General features: G+C 48.8%; 6 protein-coding genes across 6 annotated transcripts; 4 read left to right on the top strand and 2 right to left on the bottom strand.

Annotated features, from left to right (window-relative positions):
* Window positions 1-337: 337 nt before the first annotated feature.
* J7337_004190 (uncharacterized protein) lies at window positions 338-1,051 on the top strand (the record flags this gene model as incomplete). Its single annotated transcript, XM_044821890.1, has 1 exon — window positions 338-1,051. One exon carries the CDS (start codon window positions 338-340, stop codon window positions 1,049-1,051), a length of 714 nt encoding a protein of 237 aa, XP_044683223.1.
* A 548-nt stretch (window positions 1,052-1,599) lies between these two features.
* Window positions 1,600-2,196, top strand: J7337_004189 (uncharacterized protein; the record flags this gene model as incomplete). The annotated part of the gene is made up of 2 exons (XM_044821889.1): window positions 1,600-1,765; window positions 1,904-2,196. 2 exons carry the CDS (start codon window positions 1,600-1,602, stop codon window positions 2,194-2,196), a joined length of 459 nt encoding a protein of 152 aa, XP_044683222.1.
* Window positions 2,197-2,428: 232 nt separating this feature from the next.
* J7337_004188 (uncharacterized protein) lies at window positions 2,429-3,935 on the bottom strand (the record flags this gene model as incomplete). The annotated part of the gene is made up of 3 exons (XM_044821888.1): window positions 2,429-3,385; window positions 3,448-3,641; window positions 3,698-3,935. 3 exons carry the CDS (start codon window positions 3,933-3,935, stop codon window positions 2,429-2,431), a joined length of 1,389 nt encoding a protein of 462 aa, XP_044683221.1.
* Window positions 3,936-8,906: 4,971 nt separating this feature from the next.
* Window positions 8,907-9,972, top strand: J7337_004187 (uncharacterized protein; the record flags this gene model as incomplete). Its single annotated transcript, XM_044821887.1, has 2 exons — window positions 8,907-9,246; window positions 9,302-9,972. The coding sequence occupies 2 exons, from the start codon at window positions 8,907-8,909 to the stop codon at window positions 9,970-9,972; spliced, it is 1,011 nt and encodes a 336-aa protein (XP_044683220.1).
* Window positions 9,973-10,838: 866 nt separating this feature from the next.
* On the bottom strand, window positions 10,839-13,067 carry J7337_004186 (uncharacterized protein; the record flags this gene model as incomplete). Its single annotated transcript, XM_044821886.1, has 2 exons — window positions 10,839-12,882; window positions 13,033-13,067. The coding sequence occupies 2 exons, from the start codon at window positions 13,065-13,067 to the stop codon at window positions 10,839-10,841; spliced, it is 2,079 nt and encodes a 692-aa protein (XP_044683219.1).
* A 3,435-nt stretch (window positions 13,068-16,502) lies between these two features.
* GPI8 (glycosylphosphatidylinositol anchor biosynthesis) lies at window positions 16,503-17,726 on the top strand (the record flags this gene model as incomplete). The annotated part of the gene is made up of 2 exons (XM_044821885.1): window positions 16,503-17,035; window positions 17,084-17,726. The coding sequence occupies 2 exons, from the start codon at window positions 16,503-16,505 to the stop codon at window positions 17,724-17,726; spliced, it is 1,176 nt and encodes a 391-aa protein (XP_044683218.1).
* Between the last annotated feature and the right edge of the window lie 822 nt (window positions 17,727-18,548).

Raw genomic sequence — 18,548 nt, 5'->3', positions numbered from 1 at the left:
CTGGCCTGGGATAAATCGCACGTGTCGTGTCATGTTTAGCACCAGGACGATGCCGCGGGTTTCGAAGAAGTCGAAGGCTGAGTATGTCATACAGACCCAATGCTAAGTTTTCATATGCGACGCGAGCATAATATATATGAATTATAGCTTGTAACGCAGAAGCAGAAACGAAATCGTATTTTAAAACCGTGGGTTGTAAGTTACACGCTGGTTTCTTGTGAGTCTACTTTTGGCTAGACTTGGTATAAACTCTACACTATGATCGCGCCCCAACTTTTATCATCCATGATCAGTCTATAGCCTATACGCTTTGCTCTTCACATATTATTATAACCCAATGTCCGACTCCAAGAAAGGCGCCTATGGTGGCGCGCCATCTGGCGATACCGATTTTCGAAAGACCTATGATCTCGACGAATACGCTGCCAAAGCCAATGAACGCGAGGCAAAAGAAAAAGAAGAGTCCAAGGCGCGTTATGAAGCCAAGCTTGCAGGCAAGAAATACCACAAGCCTCTAACAGGCGACGAAACATACACATCAGCACGCCGGAATGTTATAGACCTCACACAACAAATCGGAAAAACACAGCTTGTCCCCGGAGGTGCAGGCGTCGGAAAGCGTGGCCGAGGAGCTGGTTTCTACTGTGAGCCTTGCGATCTCACGTTCAAAGACAACAAGCAATACATCGAGCATCTCAACACACCACAGCACTTGATAAATACAGGCCAGACGACTGAAGTCAAGCGCGCGACGGCAGAGGAAGTCCACGAACGTATTGAGTACTACATCCGACGGCGAGATGAGCTGGAGAAGGAGAAGCAGACTAGCCTGCATGAACGACTACAGTTACGAGAAGAAGAGGCTGAGAAAGAAGCCGAAGAGCGAAGGAGGAAGAGAAGAGAGGATAATGAAAGGAAGAGGATAAAGAAGGAGGAAGAGGCAAGGGTGAAGATGGAATATGGAGAGGACGTTCGTGTTGATGGCGAACATGACGAAGACGATATGATGGCAGCGATGGGCTTTACTGGATTTGGGACGTCGAAGAAGTGATGGGCGTCTATGTCGCTCGATGATACCCCGCATTTAACACGATTTTGTATGAAGACTTTAGTCGGTGCATAACAGTTAAGAATGAAACAGATGGTTGGAGACATCACAACAATACGGAGGTCGGTGTGAGTGAAGTCAACACTCTATAAGATTAGTGCCAAGCAACATGGAATAGCATACATATTCCAAGCTCAACTCATTGCTTCCATGACTCAATAGACACAAATCAAAGCATCCAATATTGTAAAATAAATATAACATTATTTCACTACCGTCTTTACTTTGCCTTAGGTTATGACATTATGTTCAAGGAAACCGTGAGGCGGGGCCGTTTTCCAGCTAGAGCCCAACGACTCCCCCACAATCCGCCGCTACCAGGATATCCTATAAGGTAAGGCACCTTACCAAGTAATGGATCACACATCTGCGGACTGATCTTGCACATACACATATTTACATACATCCTCACGAGCTTCTACTGGCACACTGCAATACTTCTTTCAAGTACCAAGCTAGAACCTCATCAGCGCCTCGTCCACAAAGACATCATGGCCACTAGTTCTGCTCCAGCAGCTTCGTTGCTTAAGCGACAGCTCAAAGAGATGCAGGCTGGCAAGGATATTCCAGGCATCTCATGCGGCCTCGTAAACGATAACAACATCTTTGAGTGGGAAGTGATGCTCATGATTAGCGACGACTGCAAATACTACGGCGGTACGACCAGAGCCTAACCTCGCTCCCCTCTCATGATCTTTGACATACGCTGACCTCGACTTGTAGGAGGCAACTTCCGGGCTCGTCTATCCTTTCCGTCGAGTTATCCTCACATGCCACCTTCCCTCACATTTCAAGATCCCATTCCTTTCCACCCGAATATCTACGAAAACGGCAAGCTCTGCATTTCTATCCTCCACCCTCCCGAGGAAGACGAGTATGGCTACGAAGCAGCCTCTGAACGCTGGAGCCCAGTCCAGACACCCGAAACTATTCTTCTCAGCACCATTAGTCTATTCCACAGTCCCAACGACGAGAGCCCTGCCAATGTGGAGGCTGCACGGATGTTCCGCGAGGAAAGGGAGGGCAAGAACAAGGATTTCCGAAGACGCTGCAGAAAGTGCGTGAGGGAGAGCTTGGGAGAGGATTAGATGCAGGACTATTCCCCATAATGTGACTATCATGGGAGTGGGAAGCATACGTGGATTGGCGTTAGGTGGTTGGAACGCCTTGCAATGGCCATCAGCGTTCGAGCGGTGTCATGTAGCCTTGGGCGTATTTTATATCAGCGTTGAACCATCAGTGAAATAGTGACCCTTCTTATCATTGCACAGGAACATTACGATGGTTTTCGTCGTCGATTTCCTTTTTGAGTTGCAATATCTAAATGCTCTCTTCACCAACAAGGCCAATGGCTTTGCCAACTACGCGGTCCCATTCCTGATCCCACCTCAGAGAGCCTTCACTAACTGCACCCTTCTTCAAACGAGCCAACTCCTCTTGTCCGGAAAAGCTCAGAAGTCTCGCAAGGATCTCTGCCAATTCTGATGAGGTTTCGAAACCACAACCGTTTTGGCCTTCCTTGACAAGTTCGCTGAAGCTCTCAAAAGCAGAGTATGCTGCGACGGGGAGACCAGCGCCAAACATGTCCACCACCTTCATGGGAAGATCAACGCCCGAGCTGGACTTATGCAGCGAGATACCAAGGTCTGCCGAAGCAAGAAGTGAGGCATAGTCCCTGGTGGAAAGCCACGCCGTTATGATACGAACACCAGGTAGTTTACCACCCTCCTGGAGTGTCTTGATTTTTTCAAGGTAGAGTTCTTTTTGCGGACCCTTACCAGTAATTATAGCCAGGATGGGTGAGGCCTCAGCGGACCTGGCATAGGAGACGAGAGCATCCAGGAGCAGGCCAAAGTCCTCGTCTGGCGTCCAGGAAGTGCTACTCACGATGAGCCGTACTGCACCATCGACAATATCCTTGGCAATGTCTTTAGTCTCTGCAAGTCGAGACAAAAAGGCCAGACGTTTTGTAGTAGAGAGAATAGGTTGAAACACCTGGGCAGGCCGGTCATGAAGTGTGAGTACAGAACGCTTCAGGTTGAAAGGCCTCTCTTTGAGCTGACGGGCCATAGCATCGGTGACAGAAAGGTTGACATCTCCCAGATAGCGTCCGAAGCCGGTTTCGTACCAACGGTACACAGGAACTAACGGCTTAACATACCACTTCCCTTGGGCCAGGATAGTGTAGCCATAATTATGCCAGTCCACTACAAGCTTACTGCCTCGCAGGAAGGAAACCAAGAGTGCAACATGAAAAGTCGGGATTGAGGGGGGGTTCTTGGGGGTTTGTTAGATACCGTGAAGCTAAAAAAAAAGCCGTGAATATGATATCAACTTACTTGAATGATGATCCATTTAGCAGCAGGAGCATCGTACATCAAGGTACTGAACAAGCCCCAGAACTGCCATAAAACCTTGAGAGGAATATTGAGAAAGAATGGCAATGTTCCCCATTGAAGGACCTCAGGTTGTGGTGGGAGTGCATACATAGTAACGCGAGGATTCCCGATGAGATCAGGGTGTCTTGAGGTTTCTACCCAGTGTTAGGTTGTGTACGTAACCCACGATATTCAGGTGATGGAATCATACCTTTGTAGCCCACGATATCGACATTGCGACCATGTTTGGCAACGCTCAGAGCATGATATTGCATGCGAGGACTGCGCCCGACGTCGCCGACAACAAGAATCTGAATATGATCATCTTCAGGTTTCTGAGAAGGCTGATAGCGAGTAGGAATAAGGATCGCAAGACCACGTATCAGCCATACCAGGAAGACACAGCTGAGAGCGCCAGCAATGACTGAGACAATAAATGCGGCTGACATATCAATAAAGGTATTAATCGGCAATCATAACATGGCGTCGAGATTAATATGAATACTTTTTGGTGGTGCCTGCAGCAACCAGTTATGGGCGTTGTTGGAGTTGTGTTGGCCAAGGCCAAGGCCACCTTGCAGTCACTGGTCAAATAGGTAGATTCGAGGTTCCACAGGCCAGGGATGCACAGGTACCGACGGTGCTGTAAGAAAGACAAGGCAAGATAGAAAAACAAAGCGATCTCGATTGAAGCTGATCCTAGAAGACGATCAAAAATAAAGACCAATGAATATTATATTGCCGCAAAAGGTATGGGAGAGTTGATAGGGCAAAAAGATGTCCTACTTTCAAACAATGAAGGCTCTGTGAATTATTCCACTCTCAAACTTTCAAGAGACATCACCAACTGCTCTGATCTAACTGTAATCCTAAACAGTAAATGTAGATTTCTTATGCTGTAGAGGAGGGAATATGCTGTCTAACAAGCAAAACCCTCGTCTCAATTACGGTGATGATTGTCATAGCTTATGTCTCTCTGCCAAGCATAGCAACTTAGGTGATGCAAGCCAACTTCCAATCCCTTTGGGACTCGATCAATTTTGCTTGCTATGTACCTTAGTGCTAGGTAGTTGATGGAAATGCCACCTAACTGTAGTTTTTGTTAACTACCCTACTTACCGCACCCAGAATTGTCCAGCCTATTTGTGCTTCCACTTTCTGGCTGGGTGCACACATAATGCAAAGCCCTCGGGGGAGGGGGGGAGAAAACAGCGAGCTTTGACATGGAGTGTCAAAATAAAATCAGCAGAATTTATCCTAAGCTTAGGCTATATTACCCAAGTCTTTTTGTCATTTAGGATCAAGATCCTGTGTTTTCTTTCCTCCCCTAGAAGGCATACGTACAGACGGGCAACGGGAGATTATCTCAAGATGAAGTTCAGGGGTTGAGATGCAACTCTGCTGCGGGGTGTGATAGCATTAGGCTCTAAAAAGCGAGCTAGAGCATCAAATGCACTAACTATTAGCGGAAAAGTAACCGCATGCAGGGGGGAACACCAAACTTTCCAGCGCTCAGCCAGTCAAAAATGGCCCTCCCCTAGCAATCCCCGGCCAAACGACAGGGCCATGAGGGCCAATCCATAATGTATCAGAGGAGGATCAGGAAGGAGCAAACCCAGATCAACAGTCAAGTGACTTCAAAATGGTATCAAGACTTGGCGAACATAACAACATTAGCAACTCTTTCACCGATTCAAGATCACAACTTCGCCAGGATCAAATAGCTCAACTCTAATCCACCGATCGAGTCATTAACTTCCCTTCTCTCAGCTGTTTCCATCTTGGGTCTTGATCCTCTTGGCTACCCGTCGATCGCTGCTCAGTCGGGTTGTCACTTTTAGCTCCACGTGCTGGAGTCTCCTATCTCTAGTCCGCCACAACCACCACGGCTCTTCACGCCTCCCGCGTCTACTCTGAAAAGGATTCTAGACGTCCCACGATCTCTGTTTCTCTTGCCTTTCTGTACCCGATACCATACAGCTGCTTGCGACGCGCCCGTTTCACAAGTTCAATTTCACGCTCGACTGATGACGTTGCGATTGGCCCTAGGGGAGGTGTAAGGACTCTCTTTGAAATCGCCAATACTCGCGCCGATATCCGATCACCGCCCTCATTGAGCGTCGTCTCCGTGACTTAGTCTAGGACCGAACTGTTGACTTGAGCAACCATCCCGAATCCTATAAATTAACATGGCGTCCTCATACGCCCTTCCGACCTCCACTCTGCCCCATGCGCATCAGAACCATATGCATTCACATACACGAAGTCATTCTCAATCGTCGTTGAACAACCTCAGACGACAATCGACTTTCTCCAACGGGAGCCTTCCATCAGTACCCGACGAAGACCATAACCACGATGCTAGCCATGATCATGCGGACGGAAATGGAAATCATTCTGCACACTCCCACAATCCGAGCATCCACAAGCATGGACACAGACGCTCCCGCATGTCCAACACAAGCGCAACCATTGCCCGCGAGAAACTCCCTCCAGCCCCATTAAACACCTTGGAGGGCTGGACAGAAGAGATAACTCCGGGAGGCAAGAGTATACTTACACCGGGTCCCAAATCGGCCAACATGACTTATTCTCCTCCGGAATTTCCTCACGACCATCATGACCACGACCATCACGATCATTCCCACGATCACTCCCACGACCATTCGCATTCTCACAACCACTCACATAGTCATGACCATAGCAATCATTATGGACATGATCATGGCCATCCGCATGATGATGACAAGGGCGAAAGATCATTATTCACCCGGATGATTCTGCCGTACACAACAAGATTTCCAATTCTGAATGCTATCTTAATTGAGAAGGATTCCAGGCGTATTTTTTACTTCATGGCGTAAGCGAAACCACATAATATACCTGGAATGTTTGATTAATTCAGATCTCCGTCTAGACTCAACTTTTCGTTCATGGCTGTACAGGCGTTTTATGGCTACGTCACAGACTCGCTCGGTTTACTGAGCGACAGTATCCATATGTTCTTTGATTGCGTGGCGCTCATGGTGGGCTTGTTGGCTGCCGTATTGAGCAAATGGCCGCGAAGCCAGAGATTTCCTTATGGCTTCGGTAAGATTGAGACATTGAGTGGGTTCGCCAACGGTATCTTGTTGATGTAAGTAACTTTCGGCACTTCTGCAGGTCCGTTGTTAACTTATTGGGTGTAGGTTACTCAGTGTCGAAATTGCCTTTGAGGCTTTTGAACGGCTGTGGGAGGGAACTCAAACAAAGCGATTAGGCGAGCTCTTTATTGTGAGCACCTTGGGTCTACTTGTCAACCTGGTTGGAATGATGGCATTCGGTCACCATCACCACGGACACGACCATGGACACGACCACGGGCATTCTCACAGCCATGATCATGGTCATAACCATGGCCATGACCACAGCCACGGCCACGGCCACGACAACGAGAATATGCACGGCATTTACTTGCATATCCTTGCCGATACCTTGGGTAGCGTGTCGGTCATCGTGTCGACAATATTGACGAGCTTTTGGGGCTGGGCCGGATGGGATCCGTTAGCCTCATGCTTTATTGCTGTTCTAATCTTTCTTTCATCCAAGCCGCTAGTATACTCGTCAGCGAAACGGCTGCTACTAAGCATTCCAGAGGATACAGAGTACAACCTTCGAAACAGCTTAGGCGGTATACTGAACCAAAGAGGAGTAGTAGGCTATTCGTCGCCAAAGTTCTGGAGGGATGACCACAGCGCTAGCCCTAGTGGTGGGAAGTTATTAGGCGTTGTTCACGTAGTGGCAGCAAAAGGAGCTCCGTTGGAAGACGTCCGAGATCGAGTTCGCGAATATCTTTTGAGAGAAGGGGCAGACGTTGTGGTGCAAGTTGAACGAGAAGGAGACAACAGCTGTTGGTGCAGCAGACGAGGAATCCCAGCACCACCAGCAACGCCCACATTGGCATCAGCGAAGGCATTGTAGAAGTCGAGTTTCAAGTTGGGATAAATAGTATGAAAGAGGTGGGAATGTACAATGAAGGGGAGAAGCATTGTCGCGAGACGAAGTGTATGACTTGCTTGTGTCAAAGAAGGACAGATGTTTGTCGATTTATTTGCTGAAGGCTACTACGTCGGAATAACGGTAAGCCGCCAAAGAGCAGAGATTGGTAAATGGGTCAATACCGTTGCCAGTCGGGTTTGTCTTGGTGTTCTCAGGCAGTTCAGGCTATGTGTGCCTGGAATTGGCCAACAAGGTCATTCATGGGGCACGTGGAGGATCACATGTATCATTATAATAGGTTTTACTTGGATTCTCATCATGGAGACAGAAACTTTAGAGTAGAGGGGTGAGACAGGTGTATATCCAGCAATAGAGCAGGCTTCAAACACTATTTACACCAAAAATCTTGCTTGTTAAGTATCTATAGCTCGTGATCAGTCTATATATAAGACCAGTGAAGGTATATCTGAGACAGGATTGCGGTTTGCATGTGATAGTCAGATGCAGGAGATGGGGACTGTGGGGCTCTTCTCCAACTGAAAGAGCCTAATCTGACCTGAAGATCTGGTGTATGACCTCATTTGACCTCATTTGAGTCCTACCTAGATGCAGAGCCTTTAATCCCGCTCAATTCCGTCTGGCCGGGCTGCTGTAGCAGTGTAACCGCATGCTCTGCAGTCAGCGCACTGCACTGCACTGCACTGCACTGCATTGCATTGCAAGTGACCTCAGCTTCCACAGCAATGATATGCCGGCCTCTAAAGGTAGTACCCCACGAAACTCGGTCCTTTTCCATGTGGGGAAGACAGAAAGAGAGACTCATGATGCACCCCGCGAGCCGAAGCCGAGGCAACAAAACAACGAACAGAGCCGGAACCGGGGCTCGGGGATCGGGGGTGGGTGAGAGATCATTGCCCCGGAAGACCGAGGGGAATTGGAGAATTAGATTTACTAGCTGTAGTACTACCCAGTGGAAAAAAAAAAGATTGATAATTACTATCTATTTAGTTGTTGTATAGGTACTTCAGCAAGGGATGCGCTTGGACGTGAAGCTCTATTGCAGAATCTCAGGTCAAGCTCGTACCGATCGAATAGAAGCTTAGAAAATACGCCTGTGACGTGCCCGATCAGATCTTGGTTGATATACTCTCACTATTTCCCTCTCCCTTTGTTTACACTTTTTCTTTCTTGTTTTATACCCCCATAGCTCTCTGTTGTATCAGCTTGACCTTGCATTTACTTGACTTGCATCATAAGCTCTTGGTTACAAGCTACACCCTCCCCTCGGCCGAGACCACCCCACACTCTTATTATCCCACTCCCATCCTCCACATTCCTCATTCCGAGGTCCATTCTGTCAAAACCCAACATAAACCCTTCCTTTACCTCACCTCTCGGCGCCTCCTCCTTCCCGGTCATCCTCCGCCTCCAAACTCTTCACAATGTCCTCCGCCGATACCCCAGACTCCGCCATCGAGGCCCGTGTCGTAGACAAGCTGAAGACCATTGCGCCCGCGCCTGAACCAAAAGATGACTCCAAGGCCGGCGCATCCTCTGGCCTCGCTCAGCAGCTTCGCGCCTTTGCAGCTGGTGGTTTTGGTGGTCTCTGCGCTGTCGTAGTGGGGCATCCTTTCGATCTTGTCAAAGTCCGCCTTCAAACCGCTGAGCGAGGTGTTTACTCCTCTGCCGTCGATGTTGTACGCAAGAGTATTGCTCGTGATGGTCTGCGAAGAGGTCTTTACGCTGGCGTAAGCGCACCTCTTGTCGGTGTTACACCCATGTGTACGTTATGATACTTTTTCAGCTTCGTATGCCGTCAACTGACCTAGCTACCTAGTTGCCGTGTCCTTTTGGGGTTACGACCTCGGCAAGCAAATCGTCCGAGGTGTTAGTGAAGTCCCCGCCGAGGGTCTCACAATCGCCCAGATCTCAACCGCTGGCTTCATCTCCGCCATTCCCATGACCGCTATCACAGCACCCTTCGAGCGCATCAAGGTCATCCTCCAAGTCCAGGGTCAGAAGCAGCTTGCTCCCGGTGAGAAACCCAAGTACAATGGAGGCGTTGACGTCGTCCGCCAGCTCTACAAGGAGGGCGGTATCCGCAGCGTCTTCCGCGGCAGCGCTGCTACTCTCGCCCGTGATGGCCCCGGTTCTGCTGCCTACTTCGCCGCCTACGAGTACATCAAGCGAAAGATGACACCGATTGATCCCCTTACTGGAAAGCCCAGCGGTCAGCTCAGTCTTAGTGCTATCACATGCGCTGGAGCTGCCGCTGGAGTTGCCATGTGGATACCTGTCTTCCCCATCGATACGGTCAAGTCTCGCCTGCAGACCTCAGAGGGCAACGTCTCCGTTGGCAGCATCGTTCGTGAACTCTACGGAAAGGGTGGTGTCAAGGCATTCTTCCCTGGATTTGGTCCTGCCCTTGCTCGTGCTGTGCCCGCCAACGCCGCTACTTTCCTTGGTGTCGAGCTGGCTCACCAGGCCATGAACAAGGTCTTCGGCTAGATGCTATTGCCAAGAAATCGAAGCGGTAAAGCGATATAGGCATAGATAACAAAAGCTTGCTTTCGGATTTTTCAGGGGTTCGACACGGATTGTTGACCATTGGGCAAGGTCACAGCGGATGGATGGCGTTGGTTGCTGGGCATGACATGAATTGTATTTTCCCATCGGCGGTGTGCGCATTTAAAGCAGAATTCTAGCGCTGAGTATATCATTTGTTTTACGCACATAGATCATGAACAGCTAGATCGTGTTATTAACTTTCTGTTGTGATGGATAGATGAATCAAAACATAATTATACGCATCCGTCAGGTGTTTTACTTAGCTCGTCACCAACAGTGGCCGAACAAGGTAGTGAAGATGAGAGTTGGTATTCACTTTCTAAACAAAATACATTTGAGCAATCTTGGGCTCTTGACGGCGATCGTGCCTACAATCCTGGTATCGCTATATGCTTTCCCACGTACCAGAATACATTCCCGCCGTTTTCGCCGTAAAAACCATGCGCCGGATCCCAAAGTGTAAAGCAATATACTCTTAGCAACTCAATGAAACATGTTGTTGTCCCTGTAAATTCATCCCTTCCCTAGGTATCAATCCCAATGCCATTAGGTCCGGCATATCATTGCTGTGCTCCATTTCATGAGTGGATGGTATCCCGCCAGTTCGCCGATGCCATGAGTAAAAAGACAGACCTGCCTGTCGTTGAGTGAGTAAGAGTAAACGACTAGCAGGAAGCAACGCGCGCTGAAATAGTATAAGGCGAATACATAAATAACGTTCTGCCCTAGTCCTCGAGAGAAAAGGATATTTGAGTCATCATCCTGTCAAAGGGCAAGTATTCTGGGGTATCAAAGAGAGTCGAGCTTTAGGCGCGCTCGGTAGTCGTCCAACGTCGTTTTGAAAGACTCATATCGCGGAAACGCTCGGCCTCGCCAGGAGGTCGAGGAAGACCCCAAAGTCCGCCCAGACCATCTCCAAGTTGTCCAATTTGAAGCTCTTCAGCGGGCTTGTCAAAATCGTGTAAGATATCTGTCTTGATTCTGATAGGGGCCGAGAGAATAGGACCTCGGGGCGTGGCCTTTGGAGTAGTCTCCCCACTTGGTGGGAACGAGAACGAGCTGAGTGAGGTGATAGCGGCGGGCGGCAAGCTCATAGATAATGAGTTTGTAGAGTTAAGCTCAAAGCGTGAAGAAAAAGATGATTGCGTAGATGAGTTCGAGGTAGACATGGCAGCAGAAGCTTGGGCTTCTCCCTTGTTGTCCTCCGGAATACCTTTAAAACGGCTAAAGTTAGGCAGCACGGAATCGAAGTCCTCCTTGTCAGAGGCATCGTCACTACCATCATCCATCAGTCTAAGTGACGAAGGCCCAGGTGTCCACAGGCCGAACGATGTGTTGGCGCTCGGTGAGTTGCTCCTTGAGCCTGATTCGCCTGTTGCCGTGGTAAGAGCTGGTCCTCGATTCAGTGGTCGCTGTGACCCAGAAGTTCGACGTAAGGACGATCCCACAGTTGCACTGGCCGAAGCACTACGACTGCCCATGGGAATGATAGGGTCGGAATAGACGAAAGAACCAATGAGTGGGCCGGGTCCATCAGTACTGCCGATGCTGGGGTTGCGGCCGCGGATAGCAGCAGGGAAACCATCAGCTGAAGTTGATCGGGATGAGACGGGAGTCGAGGTTGTTGAGCGCAAATGTTCTGTGCTTGCAGACATGCGAATATCGTACATTTGATGGGGGGAGACATGGGGTTCAGAGTTTGGCGCCTCGTTTGCTGATGCAGCCAGGAGAGTGCCGTAATCAGCATCTTGCTTTCGAACTGCCATAGTGATAGAGGCAATTCCAACATCCATAAGAACAGGCTGATGAGTAATAGCGCCAATGAGAGCATTACATCCAGCTCCGTGAGATACAAGAATAACAACAGTCTCTACATCCTCGTCTTCAGAAATCGAGGGGTCGTGTGTGTCATTCGATGAAGCTCCGGCAGCCTGCGTTACCATCTCATCAGGTGCATCAGTCGTAGCGTACCAGTCCACCATCTTCTTCAGACCGCGTCGAAATCTCTTGTGCATGTCTGTCCACTCTTCTCCAAGCTGGCCACCATCTCCAAAATCTAGTGGAGCTCTCATGGAATCCCATTGGTAATCCACCACAACGCATTCGTCACGCGCGTGGGCCACGAATCCGTCGGGGATCTTTCCGGAACTCGAGATAGCATAGTTCGGCTTTGGGACTGTGTAACCTTTCTTTTCCATCTGAGTTGCCAGCTGCCCAGTTAGAGCCGCAGCCATAGCCGACCCTGTTGAACCTTCCACTGCAGACCCTGGTCTCAAGGGTCCAAGAGACGGACTGGCGGCAGGAGATCCGTTCCAGAGAGAAGCATTAGAGCCTCTGTGAGGCATCGGAGTTGGAGCGGGTGCAGATGTCAGTGCACTGTAGTCTTCGCGTCGTAGGAGTTCGGCCTTCGCACTTCCAAGCATGAGGGCGGCACCAGGTGGTGGGGTAATCTGTTCGAAGTACTCGGGAGACAGCCATTCTCCAAGAAAGGAATCCAAACGTAATATTGTAGATCGAAAGTGCTTTGGTGGTCCCGTTGCGGAAACGAATATGTCGTTCGGACGGTAAGGCGATTCATGGGGAGTTTGTGCAAGACCAGAGCTGATTCCGATGGATGTTTGGGCGCATCGTAAGAATGGCGAGCTATGAATGACGACCTTGAATCTACGTCGCTTTTTTGTGCCTTTGGAAGCCGTCTCGTACTCGTCCTTCGCTTGTTCGAGAATGCTGGAGATTTGGTTGCCAACAGCTCTGGCTTGAAGCCAGCCGCCGTAGGTCAGAGGGGGATCATAGGGTGTAGGGGATGAAAGATGCCATTTCTTGTCAGCAGCGTCAAGGCGGTTGCCGTGCCTAGAATAGAGGTTGGTTGAGTTCTGTAATCAACATCATGCCTATACTGTCATGCTGTACGCATACGCATACGCAGCGCTAGGGCTACGCGATCTGATTGCGACGATGCATCATGACGACAGGGGTCTGGAAAGGTAGCTGAAAACGTACCTGACGACAAAGATGTAGGCCGGCGTACGGCCCATGGTCAAGTCTTCAACAGAGGCAAAATGGACAAGCCGTAGCAGTTCTGAGACAGCAAAGGCCTCGACAAGTTGAAGAGAGAGATTTGTCAGTTGTTTCGGTGGAAAGAAGAGTGAGGTTGGACTGAACCGAATAAGAGATGGAGGCCAAGGGGGTAGTCAAATACCCTGGCGCACGTCGCACAGTTAGTTTGGTTATTTTAGATGGAGCTTGTGCAGGCGCCCACTATAAAGCCGACGGGACTAGGCAGGGCAGTGTAAGTATGGACTGTACCCAGACTCAGGCACCTTGAAGCCTCCACTACAAAAGTGGCCGATTTAGGCACTCCCGGCGTTTTTGGCGTTTTGCCTCTGGGGGTCGAATTACTCAAATCAGATGAGACGGAAGAGGATAACTCAGCCAAAAACTCATATGCACGCCACGGTCCAGAAGGTCTACCGGTACACAACGTAGAAGCAGGGAGCTCAACTCGGATCGTTTCTGGTGTGGCGGTTTAGCAGGTGACCAGGGGGTGGTTGGTCCCTTGGAGTCGGGCTTGAGGTACCTGGGCTCACCTCAGCGAGTCACCGTCGCACGGCAGAGGTTGACCTGAGGTGAAGGAAGAGACAAAGGCAGGGTCCTTGAGGTGGCCGTAACATACACCGTGTCACCCCGGATAGTAGGAGATAAGATGAGGCGGAAGAGAAAAGGGGTATCCGTATGGTGTTTCGATTTTGTTTACTCTGTAGTTGTGAACGTTTCGCGTTGTAGCTTGGACTTTGGAAATGAATATAGTAGTTGAAAGGACGGAAAGTATTAGGAGGAGCAGAAGAAACACAAAGATAGGTAAGGTACTTAGTAAGGACTACTTTTAGCAACAAGTTTGAGACCTCCAACACTCCAACACTCCAAAGTCGAAACACGACACACGCACACACACGCACACACACTTTGCACCTTGATCTTGCTCCTCACCTTGTCAGGCTTGTCAACCTATCCAACAAGAGACCCAGGCCCAAAGAGGGTGTGCCTCCAATACATTGCATTTCGTCTTCGTGTTGTGTTACGACAAGGTTTGCGGGGGATGTCAGATACTTACTAGGCTGGTAGGTGTGTATAAAATCATGGAAGCTTTGGAGTTTCATTACTAGCCTTGCAATCAGGAAAGTAAATAGGTCTACCTACCTAGTCAAGTGTCAAGTGCCCAGTCGTGATCGGAGGATTCTGTCAAAAAGGACTGAAATCAAACGATAATTGGAATTGATCAGCATTGTCACAATGATTATTGAAAACGATGCCATCGCCGCACCTATCCAAGTTTGGGGGTTCTACTGAGGACATGTTGGGGGTTAGACTGTTCCTTTTTGGACTGTCATGGTCATGATACATCATTCTATCGTGATTCTCCTCGACCCCAGGTTTCCTTCCCCCAGCTTCTCTCGGTAACAGGTGATGTTTGAGGCTTTTTACCACGCGCTCCATCATTTCAAGCTGATGTTTGCGGCATGTAGTCACGGAACCTCTCGTCATTGGATGTCTTTGATTCTCGACCTCAGAGCTTCTGGACTGACCCCGTGGCTCTATGCACGATATTATTGCTCAACCTCGGCCAAGACTCACAACCACCGAGTTTACCTTAATTAAGCCGGTCCAGCCTTGGCCCTTGGTCTGCCTGCACTGGAAGTACAGTACCATCCATACAGTACAGCTCCAGATCCATGCCCTGTCCATTCATGGCATAACCTGGTCTAAGGTAGCGGTTATAAAGAAGGCATATTCCAAGTGGATCACCTACGCCATTCAAAACACGACTCGACGATTTGGAGGATTTCACACCTGAAATATTCATGTGATCGTACCTTTCCAACTCCGGTGCCGGCCCTCATTCGTCACTTGCGGCTCACTAGAAGCCTTCTGTATTTTCTTTTCATCCCACCTGACGGTAGATACATGGCTTAATTTTATGGAGTCGTCATGCACAAGGTCGTTCACCCGTCTCGGTATGCACCAACGGCTTTGTTCGGCATCTCTGCCAAGGCGACCTTTTCTGTATCTTTAGTCGCAGCTTGTCCAGCGAACGACTTGGACATCCTAACTTAGTCGTTACGACCCCAGTCTCAGTTCCATCCATGGTCTATCACATCGTCATGGTGGAGTCTCTGCAGGGTCCTCCATTTTTTCTGTTCGCTCTTCCATGCAGCTACGAGACGCTACTGTAAGTGACTTACTAATTACAGATTGTGTTTTCTCGTTATCGTGTTGAAAATTCGATTCCCATCATGACCATGAAAGCACAAGAAGAGGGGTTTATGGGTCCTGGCTGGTATATCCGCATCAGACTGAAGAATTTGATTCAGGCTAAGATAAAGATTGCCCGAATCTTGAAATAAATAAAAAATAAATAAAAGTTTTCGCATAAGTGCTGACCAAGCTGAATATGTGTGTATCTTGAGAGTCTGGCTAACTAAGTGGGATAGAATGTATCTTCTCCATAATACAGCAGAGTCAGCATCTTGAACGACACGATCTATCCGCCCTGCCTGCCTTCACTCAACTACAGTACTCTTGTGCTCTAGCTCAGAACCTTAAGCCCGCAAGACGATACGGTAGTCCGTAGAACACGGTTCTTCAACCAAATTGACAGTCAATCCTGTCAGATATCATTCTCGAGACTGGAATTTCGAGGTTGGCGTATAATCTTAACAATGAAATCCCATGGATACAATATCCTCGTTGTGTTTTTCTTGTACACTCCCTAACCATGTTCATCTCAAATCATGCCGAGCCACATGTATCTGATCCCATTCTCAGACTCAATGTTCCCTAAAACAACACCCATGACACAGTCATTTCCAACATCAGAGCATATCTCACTTGTAGTCGAACCATATCAGATACCCTCATCAAACAAACACGACGCCAACAGATCCAACCCCAAGTGTTTCTCAATCCTGGTTAAGTAACAGGAGAGAATATCCGCATTTTTGCCAGCTCACCCCAAGATCTTTTAAATTTTGTCGAGATGTACACAGTAACAACTGAAAGGTGAAGCTGCCTTGTTCAGATTGGTGACATGCTGTGGGAATTTGTTAGTGTTTCGAATCAGTACAAGCGCCAGGGGCCGTCTTATCGGATCCTCCACGCCGAAAACTCCGGGTCCAGATCTGGTAAGACTCCGATTATGTGTTGAACAGTAATCAATCAACGTTAATGTTAGGTGTTCCCTCCTTGGTGACGTTGATCCAAAAAGGGATATCCAGTGGATGGAATTCATGATTATCGCCGCTGTATAGATTTGTAAGTCTGAGGAAGCATTTCTTTGCAACCTCGTTTTCATTGAGATACAGCCAGCGGATATGCCATTTGCTGCTGCGCCTGTCTTCTAAGCTTCGCTCCTTACTCTACCGCGCTCCCTTGTCAACCAGTTCGCTTCGTCACATCACATCACATCCCCCGCCATGAAGCTCTCGATACTTCGATTTCATGCCATCGTGGCAGCAGCCATGTTCGCAACAATCGCTTTTGCCGAGCATACCAGTAATTGGGCCGTTCTCGTCTGTACATCACGGTTCTGGTTCAACTACCGCCATCTCGCCAATGTCCTCTCTATGTACCGTACCGTCAAGCGCTTGGGTATCCCTGACTCCCAGATCATCCTCATGCTTCCCGACGACATGGCCTGTAATCCCCGGAACGCGTTCCCTGGAACCGTCTACAGCAATTCTGATCGCGCTGTCGATCTCTACGGCGACAACATCGAGGTGGACTATCGTGGCTACGAGGTTACTGTTGAGAACTTTATTCGCCTGTTGACGGATCGCGTGGGCGCGGAGATGCCGCGAAGCAAGCGTCTTCTTACCGATGATCGAAGCAATATCTTGGTTTACATGACTGGCCATGGTGGAAACGAGTTCCTCAAGTTCCAGGATGCTGAGGAGATCGGCGCATTTGATCTTGCCAACGCTTTTGAGGAGATGTGGGAGAAGAAGAGGTAGGTGGCAGCTTGATTGCTTTCCTGTCAACCACTAACGGTGTTTAGATATCACGAGATCCTCTTCATGATCGACACCTGCCAAGCAAACACTATGTACAGCAGACTTTACTCCCCTAACATCATCGCTACCGGGTCCTCCAAGCTCGATCAGTCCTCATATTCGCATCACGCCGACAACGACGTAGGCGTCGCCGTTATTGATCGATACACGTACTACAACCTTGAATTCCTCGAGAGCAACGTCAAGGACCTGAACAGCCAGAAGACAGTGGGCGAACTGTTCGACAGCTACGACTTTGGCAAGATCCACTCACATGCTGGAGTGCGATACGACCTCTTCCCAGGCGGTGAAGAAAACGCCCGTAGCCGTCTGATCACAGACTTCTTCGGCAACATCCAGAACGTTGAGGTTGACCGCAGCGGCAACCTAACTCTTGAGGAGGATCTCCTGGCGCTCAGCAAGAAAATCGCCCTTCTGCAACAGAAGGAAGCAGAGGCAGCCAAGGAGTCTGTTGGCAAGAAGGTATCTGCAAAAACACCTGCTAGTGCTCCAACTGAGACAGCCAGGAAGATCCAAAAAGCCAAGGCATTGACGGATGACAACTGGTGGACCAAGAAGGTCGTTGGTGCGACAGCGCTTGCGGGTTGTGGCCTTCTCTGGGGTCTAGGGTCTTTCTTAGAGGGTTGAGGTCAACAAACACAAATATTGTTAATTTCATACATTTATGGCATACCAAGAATACGGAGAACGGCGTACTTGATGGGATTGATGTTTTTTTTGTCACCATACCACCTAGTGATTAGTCGAGCAATCTACAGATATGGCCACAGGCAACCGGCTTTACACAGGGTATATGTTGGCTTGATTAGTCTGGTGCAATCTCAAATATGCGTCAATGGCCTGTGGTTTTTGATACTCTATGAATCTTAATACTCATAGACTGCTTTAAGCATCGGGAGTTCAAAACCTGGCAGCATAAATGATCTTGCTTTGTTTTTCTTTCATGGCGTACCTGCCAAAAGGTACCTAGGTAGGTAGGTGAGATGCGTATTGCTTCTTAGTCAGCATTTTTTGGTATCAACTATTTCATGCGAATATCTCATCAAACTCTCAGTTCTGCCATGCCACTGTCGAATTAAAATACCGAAGTTCCTTCTTACATGATTATCATATGAGATTTGAAATTTTCATGCAATTTGCGTACGTCCTTTGACACGATCTGTCTGAGCTGCCACAATGGAAAAGTCTAAGGTGAGACCTGAACAACAAAAGATTCGCTTGACTGCTCGGGCGAGAAATACTGGCACAGCTGCAGTCATTTTTATATCCCCCCTATTGATAGAATTCATCATAGAAGTCTCACTAACTGGTCTAAAACAAGACAAGGCCCCTCAAAACAATTCATCTCAAGTCGCGTCCACTGACAACTCATGCTCTGGCATGGTCTTGTGATGCAGAGCTTGCAGTTGCTACAGATGATACTATATACATATTCCTTCCAGAGTATCC

Source organism: Fusarium musae, chromosome 3 (genome assembly GCF_019915245.1).
Source record: "Fusarium musae strain F31 chromosome 3, whole genome shotgun sequence".
In the NCBI taxonomy this organism is placed as follows: domain Eukaryota; kingdom Fungi; phylum Ascomycota; class Sordariomycetes; order Hypocreales; family Nectriaceae; genus Fusarium; species Fusarium musae.
Note: the sequence above shows the minus strand (reverse complement) of the source record. Positions and strands in the feature narration are given on the sequence as shown.